This window comes from Nuphar pumila, chromosome 6, assembly GCF_984573655.1.
Source record: "Nuphar pumila chromosome 6, dmNupPumi1.hap1.1, whole genome shotgun sequence".
NCBI classification, from domain to species: domain Eukaryota; kingdom Viridiplantae; phylum Streptophyta; class Magnoliopsida; order Nymphaeales; family Nymphaeaceae; genus Nuphar; species Nuphar pumila.
Genome location: NC_143254.1, coordinates 3549533 through 3559655, shown reverse-complemented (window position 1 = coordinate 3559655; position 10123 = coordinate 3549533). Strand labels below are relative to the sequence as shown.

Sequence of the window (10123 nt, the reverse complement as noted above, 5' to 3'; positions counted from 1 at the left end):
TACTAAGTCAAGTTAGATTAATTTAAACTGGGTGTCATTTGTGTTGTCTTTGCAGAAATAAAATCCTTCACAATCCTCTCTCTCTCTCTTTCTTCTTCCTTCGTCCTTTTGTCCTTTTCTCACTCGATTGCTGACACGTGGTCCCCACCGCACGTGGGCTCAACCCGTCTCTCTCTCCCTTCAATTGTTTCACCCTCTTTCTCACTATGGCTTTCTCTCTCTCTTATTAAAACTTTCCTTCTTTCCCTCTCTGCTGTTCACCCTCCGTGCACGGCCATATCGCACTCGCACGTGCTTAACACCCCCATCTCTCTCTCTCTCTCTCTCCATCAATGAAGGAGATGGAACGCCCCCTCTCTCTCTTAGATCTTTTCCTTAGTGCTTACCACACACCCCGCCCTTAAAAAAGACTCTAACTGCCCCTGACTAGGCCGTCCTGTCTGTGCAGGGGCATTCTTGTCCATAAAAAGAACTGCATTGAAAGTGCACGGTACAACCATACAATGCCATATTTCGCCAATTCCATCATTGTACCCCAAAGTCCATCATCTTTTTTAAGTGTTACGTTTGGACTGCCCTGCGTTGGCATGATGAAATAATGACCAATTTCATTCAACTTCAATCAATACATTTCCTAAGTTAATGAGGGAATGAAAACTTTGGTAGAAAATTTTGCAAAAAAAATTAGATGAAAACTTTGCTACAAAATTCCATGCCTCCTCTATTATAAACACCTGCCGTTTTCTTACGTGTTGCTACAAAGCTTATGAAAACTTGGATATTAATATTGCATTACAGGTGACCACAGTTTTTTTCAACTCTTAAAACCTATTTTTTATCAGCTTACTTTAAAAACCAAGTCCCCAGCCCACTAACAGAGTGGCGTTGAACTATGAGAGGGAATCTGTGACGCATTGATGACTTAGCTATCATCCCCTTTGTCTTGCTCTAGGTTGCCTTGTTCCAATCTCACTGTGAAAGAGAGGTCATTTCCCCTGCTGCATCGCTGCTGATGACCATCCATCTCAATATTTCTCGAGACAGACACCACACCCATCTCGAAGAATGCCAAAGATGAGTGGCTGTCAAGCAGGTCGCTGCATGCCCACTATGCAATGATGCTGCATCACCAATCTGTTTTTATGAATTTTAACACTAATAATCATCATCATTATCATATAACTTCTTAGTTGTTTCTCTGATATATCTATTCGACGTGATCGTACTGATTAAACCAACTGATCGATCACTACATGAATCAACCATATAAATCAAGTTGAGGTAGGCATGGTAAAGAAAACCGTGGCATCATCATCCATAAGGAGAATGTCAAAGCCCAACATCAGCCACAAGCTGGAGCTCGGGCAGCTGCCGACTGAAAAAGACGTCTCGTTGGCCTGGGAAGCGGATGAGTGGGACAAGGGAAGACTCACCAGCAACCCAAGGGAGGCACAGTGGCCCATTAATTTGTCCTCTTAGCCAGAGAGGTAGGAAAGCTGCACCCACACCCCTTCCTACCTCAAGCTTTGAATGACCTCGCTTTCACACACCATGGCTGGTTTCGGGGACATGTTGGTCCTGTCACTGTCCGAGAGAGAGAGAGAGTATATATACAACCAATTTATGTATGACAAGATGTAGAGGATACATATACATGGATAAAACTAACAAAAGATGAAAAATAACGATATAAAAAGTATAAAATCAGGATAATTTCTTCTGTTTTCTTTTTCCCGTTTACCCGCTGCAGTAAAAAATTCACCTGCCTCCTCAGTTTTCCTCTAGCCTGAAACAACGCGAGGAGAAAGTACCTGCAAATTTAACCAAAAAGAGAGAAAGAAAAAAATCTCTGTTGGTTTGTGCTTCTCTGCTCTAGCTTAGCTACTGCTGCTGCTTGTGCTCGGGGGCCTCCTTGAGGCTGATGTCGACGGAGCCGAAGCTGGCGTCAATGTCGGCGTCCGAGCGGCCGGAGCCCGCGTGGAGCTCCTTGAACATGGCCATCACATGGAGCATTGTGGGTCTCTTCCACGGCCGGTCGTCAAGGCACTGGCTGGCTATCTTGAGGTGCTGCTGCAGCTCCATCTCCAGCCCCGGGTGGTCCTTCGTCCTCAGCGCCGGGTCGAACACGTCGCTGATCTTGAGCTTGGCGTGCTGCTTCACCCAACCCACAAGGTTGTTGTCGCCGAAGTCCGACGAGTCCGTCGGCTTCCGGCCTGTGAGAAGCTCCAGCAGCACGACCCCGAAGCTGTAGACGTCGCCCCTGGTGCTGCATCGGAAGCTCTGGTAGTACTCGGGAGGGACATAGCCAGGGGTGCCGGCGAGGGTGCTGACGCTCAGGTGGGTGTCCATGGCGCTCATCAGCCTCGCCATTCCAAAGTCCGATACCCTCGCCTCTAGGTTCTCGTCCACCAGCACGTTGCTGGACTTCATGTCCCTGTGAATTATGTGGGGGGTGCAGTTGTGGTGGAGGAACGCCAAGCCCCGCGCAGCCCCGACGGCAATCTTCCGGCGCGCCGGCCAGTCGAGCTTGATCCCGCCCTTCTTCTGGTCGTGCAGCACGTCGTCCAGGCTGCCGTATCTCATGTACTCGTACACGAGCAACCGCTCCTCCCCGACCTTGCAGTAACCCAGCAGGGGGACCAGGTTCCGGTGCTTGATCTTGCCGATCGTCTCCATCTCGGCCGTGAACTCGCGGTCGCCCTGGCCGCTCACGTGGATGAGTTTCTTGATGGCGACGACGCTGCCGTCCTTGAGCTGGGCCTTGTAGACGTCGCCGAATCCGCCGGAGCCGATCAGGTTGTCGTGGTGGAAGTTGTTGGTGGCCTCCAGCAGGTCCGCGAAGGTGAGCTTCCGCAGCGGCTTATCGAACGCGGCGAGATTGATGCTCAGCGCCTTCCGGGTGGTAGACGTGAGCTTCCACCCGGTGGTGCGCGTGTGCGTCCCCGAAGACTGGTTGTCGCCGAATGCTTCGGCGGCCTCCTTCTTCCGGCGCTTCCGGGTCTCGACGGCGACGATGACGATGCCGAATATGCAGAAGAGGGAGAAGAGAAGACCCATGGCCACGCTCCCCGCCAGGGACGCCTGCTTCCCGTGGGACTTCCCGCGGCCCTGCGAAGCAGGGGAGGCCGACGACGAGCCGTCCCCGCAGGGGGGCAGGGGAAGGCCGCAGAGGCCGGAATTGTTCTCGAACAGGTACGCCGGGAACGAGAAGAGCTGCCCGCCGCTGGGGATCGGGCCGCTGAGGTTGTTGTTGGAGACGTCGATCGCCGAGAGGAGGGAGAGGCCGGAGAAGGAAGGGGGGATCGGTCCCTGCAGATGGTTGTCGGAGAGGAAGAGTTCGTTTATCTTGGTGAGCTTCCCCAATTCGTTCGGGATCACGCCGGTCAGCGAATTGTGGCCGAGGTTGAGCACGTTGAGGTAGAACATCGAGCCGAGCTCCGGCGGGATGGGGCCGGAGAGGAAGTTGTAGGAGACGTCCAGGAAGATGATGCTGCCGTTGTTGTTGAAGGTGTAGTGGGTGAAGCCCTTATAGGTCCTGGAGAAGTTGCAGGCGTGGCGGGTGGGCACCCTCACGAGCTGCTCCAGCCGGATGCCGGCAAACTCGAGAAGGCTTCCGGCGCCGCGGCAGGTGGGGCTCCCATCGTTCTTCAGGTAGACGAAGCGCTTGCCGGAGATAAAACCGACGGCGACGCTGCTCGACTGCTTGGCCAGCGAGGCCGGGATCGGCCCGCTGAGGCGGTTGCTGTTCAGGTCCAGCCAGATGAGGCTCTTGCAGTCTCCGAGCTCCGGCGGGATCATGCCAGAGAAGGAGTTGTTCTTGAGCTGCAGGATGGCGAGGTTGGAGAGCCGGCCGATCCAGGACGGGATCTCGCCGGAGAGGAGGTTCGACGAGAGAGAGATCCAGTTGAGGTTGGTGCAGTTGCTCAGGCCGGCGGGGATGCTCCCGGTGAGCCAGTTGTTGTCAAGGATCAGGTTCTCCAGGGCGCCGATCCTCGAGAGCTCCTCTGGGATGGAGCCGCTGAGCAGATTCAGCCACATGACGAGGTCCCGGAGGCGGCCGAGCTCGCCGAGGCTCGCCGGAATCATCCCCGTGAGGTAATTGAAGCTCAGGTCCAGGGAGACGAGCTCCGAGCAGTTGCTCAGCGTCGCCGGGATGGGGCCGACGAAGAGATTGTTCTGGAGGTAGAGTTCCCTGAGGGAGTTCCTTGGGTTCCGGCAAATGCCTTCCGGTATAGACCCGGCGATGCTGTTGGAGCTCAGATCCAGCGTTTCTAGTCTGGAGAGGTTCGCGAGGAGATCAGCCGGAAGCTCGCCGGAGAAGTAGTTGTAGGAGAACAGGACGCCCTTGAGGTTGCTCAAGAAGGCCAGGGTTCTGGAGGGCAGGTCGCCGGAAAAGCTGTTCTCGCTGAGGTTGAGCATCTGAAGCGCGGAGCAGCCGGCGAGCGACGACGGGAAGCCGCCGGAGAAGTTGTTCGCGGATAGGTCGAGATGGAGTAGAGAGGAGCAAGAGGTGAAGAGGGAGGCTGGGAGTTCACCATGGAGGCGGTTACCGGAGAGTGAGAGATACTGGAGGCTGCCGCCGAACCTTGCAGCCGGGATCCCGCCGGAGAAGGCGTTTGCCGACAGGTTGATGTGCGTCAGCTGCCGGCACCTGGCAATGCCGTCGCCGATCCCGCCGGACAGCTTGTTCAACGAGAGGTCCAGGCGCTCCAGGAAGCCGCAGGCGCCGAGATCCGGCATCCCTCCGGAGAAGTTGTTCGCCGAGAGGTCGAGGTCGTGGAGGTTCGCGCACCCGGCGATCAGAATCGGTCCGGAGACCGAGTTTCCGCGGAGGCTCAACACCTTGAGGGTTCTGCACCCACCGGAGGAGAGTATCCAAGCAAGAGCGCCGTCGCCGGAGATGTCGTTGAAGCTCAGGTCGAGCTCCTCGAGCGCCGGAGGCAAGGTTCGGCCTCCTCCGGCGGAGGCAGCCGAGAAGGAGAGTCCGTTGCCGGAGAAATTCAATCTCGCCAGGCTAGGGCAGGAGCTAAGGCCAGAGAGGGAAGAGAGGTCGCCGGAGATGGAGTTTCCAGCGAGATCGAGTTCGGCGAGGCCCTTGTTGCAGGCGAATCCGACGAAGGCGGAGAGGTTTCCGGTGACATTGGCGGAGCTCAAGTAGAGTCCCTCAAGTCCCTCCAAGCCCATCAGGGATCCCACCACGTGTCCGAGATCAACAATCACCTGCCGCGAGCTCAGGTCCAGGGAGGAGACACGGCCGGCGGCGGAGCAGACGACGCCGGAGAAGGAGCAGGCGTCGGCGCCGGGGTGCCAGTCGTGAAGGGAGCCGGGGTTGGAGATGGCGGCCTTGAAGGAGAGGAGGCGCCGGGCATCGTCGCCTCCGCCACCGGCAGAGGTGGAGAGCCTCCGCGCCGACGCGGCCTCCAACCGGAAGCCGCGGACGGAGGCCGGGAAGAGGAGGAAGAGGAGGAAGAGAAGGGAGGTTCCGAACGTTGTGGAAGTTTCCATGGGGGATGAGACCTTTACGTGGCTTTTCCTCATTCTGGTTTCGGAAACGGCTGTTGCTCCATTAGCTATCGAGAGAGAGAGAGAGGAGTTTGCAGATAGTCAAAAGACGAGAGGGAAGGGATGGGGGTGGTACTTGTAGTAATAGGAAGAGAGAGAAACTATAGAGAGAGAGAGAGAGAGAGAGAGGGTGGGTGAGCTGGTAGTCACATGGCAAGTGAACGAAGAAGGCTTGGATTTTCTTGGACGTGAGAGTTTTTTTTTAATTTATGGGGGAAGTGTTTAGTCGATTTCCTTCGTAACGATGGGAAATTGCATGCCTTGTTTGGGTTTTAGAGAGAGAGAAAAGAGAGACGAGTCAGATCAGATGGCTTGTGCGCAGCCGCAGCGTGCCCATGGATTAAAAAAAAAGTGAAGCCAGATGACGTTTTTCGCCCTCAATAATTAGAAAATGACGCATGTGGTCTCGAGAGGTTATTATGCGTCTTCAACAAACTTTTCAAGCCTTACAATAATTTTAAAATGACGTACATGCCCCTGATTGGTCATTAAGAGAAAGACACTGCGGATACTGTTCAAGTCCTTATCCAACCATGAACAGTGTCTCTCTCTCTTTCAAGTCCAATTTAAAGGCACGTTTGGAAGCCAGAAAGATAAATGAAAATTTGATACTACTTTTCCAACCCTTGCAAACGAGAGATGCTTTTTCGTTGGAAAAGTTTTCCTAAAAAATACACTTTTTGATAGGAAAACAGTCCTCGCCTCCATCTAGGGGTAGAGGAATGTTTCTTACCAAAAAAAAAAAAATTTATTTGGATGCGATGAAAAGCTAAGTCTTTCCTCATAAACTCACAATACACTGCATTTTTTCAGGATCCACTATGGCAACTCAAATGTGAAGCTCTCATTTCCTTGCCCTAAAATCATAGGAAACCCTCCCCCCTTTCAGTGGAAAATGTTTTCCATTGGTGGGGGAGGTCCAATTAGGTTTCTGCAGAAGAAGGCTCTGTGCAGATTATGGTGTGGAGCCTATATCTGCAGTACACAAGCGCATCCTAAGTTCACTCAAATGGATTTTTCTTTTCCTTTCTAAATCATGGGTTGTTGTTTTTTTTGAAAGGCAAGCTGAGGTTAGGCAGACCCCCACTAGTTATAATTCTAACATACCTGCAATGCAATGTCCCACCACAAAGAGACGTGGGCATATTTGCTTTGGTCAGAGGTGGGATAAGCAATCACATCTGACATACAAAAGCTGTAATGGTTGGTCTTGTGACCAACTTTCCAATATTTAAAAGAGGAAGTATTTCCAAATGAGAATCACAATCACAACTTGTGCCTTTTCAAGTTACACTGAACTTTAAGAAAGTGTTTGATTGTAACTTACCATCAGAGGAAGCTGAAAATGACAAGAATCATGAGGCATTGCAAACATTTATGAGTCTCACCAACTGCTTGATATATGAAGGAAAGTGCCATGTTTTTCTAAAGCACATTTTAGGATCTAATTTTTTGCTAAAACTGTTGAATAATGACTTTAATTGAAGTGACCTATTTTAACCATGAGTTACATATAAAAACTGTCCTTACTATATAATAGAGTAAACTAAGCAACCCTCTTCTAACAAAAGGTTCAAAATTATATTTTGTAATAGATCTTAGATCTTAACAATGAAATTAACTTCACATCGCCATTTGATAGTTTCAAGAAAGTTAATTGGGTCCTCAGATATCTTTTGGAAAAAACATGGAAATTCTTTTAGAAATATCAAACAAATGGTAACTCTAAAAAGAAAAATTATCTTTCTTTTTTGGGATATAATCTGGTCGGATCCGGTTTGAACTTGATGGTCTTGCAAATTAAATGTATCCTAAATCAGATTAAGGAATGGGTATCTGCAATTTATAAATTCAAAAAAATGAGATGCTCAATTTATGTTAGTCCAACCTGATTTTTCAAATTTTAATTGTGAATACCCTAAACCAAATAAGACTAGAGGTGGGCAATCGGGCGGGCTACAGCTTATAAATTAAACCCAAGCTTAACGGTCCATTGTCCACTGCAAGATAGGGGTGGTGTCAACGGGTCAGGTTTGGTTCGGTTCCAGGTAGAACCAGACTCAAACAGGATTTGAGATGATGGTATTGGGTCCAGATCTGGGTCTGATTGGACCCACCATAAAAGAAACCATACCCAGATCCTATAAGGACTACATGAACCAGACCTGGTAAAATAATATTTTTTATCATTTTTACATTGAAAAATTTCGGATCTTAATGGGAACTTGATTGGGGCCTGGGTCTGGCATAAAATTTCACAAACCATACCCGGTTCCATGTATTAATCAGACTCTTTGGGTCCGACCCGGATTCTAATCGGGTGTTCTTATTTATCACCATACCCTGACCCTATAGGGTTTGGTCCGGGTCAAACCCGACCCGTTGACACCCCTTACTACAAGATAAGACAAACCTAGTTAATTTGAAGAGGACAGAAATGATATTTTTTAATTTTTGTGGGATGCCTCAATCTTACCGTACCATTTCAACAATAGGAGCACCATTTTAAAACATCACAAGGTTTAACTTGTCTTTTCGTTAACCTAGAGGGTACACGTCAGACCGTTTGCTAAATCATATCACGAAGTTTCACGTTGAGCGAGAAATAGCTAAGTACCAAAATATCCTTGTATAGTTTCTTTAATCTCATACATACCATTTACGGAACCTTTTAAAAAATCCCTCGGGCAAGTACAAACCCTGTAGACCGTGAAAGTGACGACTGCGTCCCTGACGTTCTCTTCAGAGTCTGGTCTCGCATGGGTGCGCCGGTCCAAGTTCAGGTGTGTCCGGGTTTCTGGTCGCGTTAGTTCAGTAGAGTATCTGGGTCAGGGCAAGGTTACTATGGTGGAGGTTGGACCCTGCCCAACTTGGCTCGACGAACCCACTGCAATCATTTTGCTGATTTGGGTCCCAGCCAACCTGATCCGAAGACGTCAAATGGACCTAACACGCACTCCTGATCTATCTTACGGCGTAAACGGCCCATGACAATGTAGGTGGCTAATGGACCGAACCAAGACCGCCTACTGGGTTCCACTTCCATGTAGGGAGGTCAATGAATCGGATTATATCATATATCCAACTGAGTTCCAATACGTTTAGTTATAATTGGATGCGGATCTTGTTTTGAATTTTGCTGCAGGACAAATATCTGAATCCAATTACATGTAAAAAAGCCAATCTGGTATGATCTTTTAACCATCCAAATCTGAATCTGAATTCAAATCTGGTTAATTTAAAAAACAAAATTCTGGTATGATCTCATATTTTCATGGGCAGGTAACATAATTAATTTAAAAAATAAAAAATACATTTTTACAAGGAAAAATAAGCAATAGAGAAAATCATTTCTGCCCATATTTACATTTTTTATCACCATGTAAAATATCGTTTTTTTTTTGTGGTTCAAAAAAATGCAGATATTTGTCACTATGATTACAACCATACCACTGACTTCCACATCAGTTAGGGTTTGAGATGTTTAAACTCTCATAGCACCACTGCATTTATCACCATCAAGCCAGAGATGGTCCCTATTCCCTTATTTATTATCACAATAACTGGGCCTTAAAATGGGTCCAGTTGTGTAAGACCTGGATCGACATTTTTCACTTTCACTCAAGTGTACCGTACTGGGGCCAAAGATCCACCATTTTTTCCTAAAATGGAGCTTTTAAATCATATACAATTGAGAGTTTGATATCTGTAGTTTGAATTGGTCAGATCTTTGCATGAGGTCCACACGGGAATCCGAGGAAGCAAAGTCCTGCCTCAGGGATGAGCACTTGGATCCAGGCCCAATACCAACCGGGTTTGCTTTATGTATGACTAGATCCAGGTCTGGGTCCAACGGGGCAAGACAACTCTGAGTCGAAAACTTTACCCCGTTTTGGATCCTGATTAGTTTGGAATTTAGGTCCGAGTCCTGCAGATAAGTACATAACCCCGATCTCCTAAGCTTAATGGACCCACTAGGCTCCAGACTTAGCAGCCTTTGTCACAGGGACACGTCGTTCGAGATTCTGTGTCTAGGGACACAGCGTGACATATATTGGATATGCCATGTGACACATTATGATATGTACAATCCTTTTTTTAACAATTTTGAATAGTCTTAATTATATTTTTACTAAAAATATATTTATACTCTAGATATAAAAAAGAAGAAGATCTTAATCAATTAAAAAATCCATGTCCTTATGCCTTATATATTTCTCAAAAAATATGCAGATTCGTGTTTCATACTCCTACGGGGTAGAAACAAGTTGCATGTATTTGAAACTGCTTAAATGGGTCGGATCCAGGAGGATGAGGGTTTTGAAATTTTTAGGTGTTTCGGATCAATGTTGTCAATATCGGTGTGTATCGGCCCTGTATCATTTGGCCAACGATTCAGGTGAATCGGCATTGATACTCAAGTGAATCGTTCTGACTCAGCCAAAAAATAATTAAAAAAATATTATGAACATGACACATGTTAAAGCCATAATATTAAAAAAATAATTAATTTTTTTTTTTTTACATTTGTTGAAAAATAGCCAATTCAGGGGGTGAAGCG

General features: G+C 48.3%; 1 protein-coding gene across 1 annotated transcript; it reads right to left on the bottom strand.

Annotated features, from left to right (window-relative positions):
* Positions 1-1609: 1609 nt before the first annotated feature.
* LOC149833679 (protein BRASSINOSTEROID INSENSITIVE 1-like) lies at positions 1610-5797 on the bottom strand. Its single transcript, XM_090010941.1, has one exon. It carries the CDS (start codon positions 5536-5538, stop codon positions 1882-1884), a length of 3657 nt encoding a protein of 1218 aa, XP_089867067.1. The 5' UTR covers positions 5539-5797; the 3' UTR covers positions 1610-1881.
* Positions 5798-10123: the final 4326 nt, after the last annotated feature.

Coding starts and splice junctions, on each gene's coding strand:
- LOC149833679 (XM_090010941.1), bottom strand. CDS start 5,538: ATGAGGAAAAGCCACGTAAAGGTCTCATCCCCCATGGAAACTTCCACA.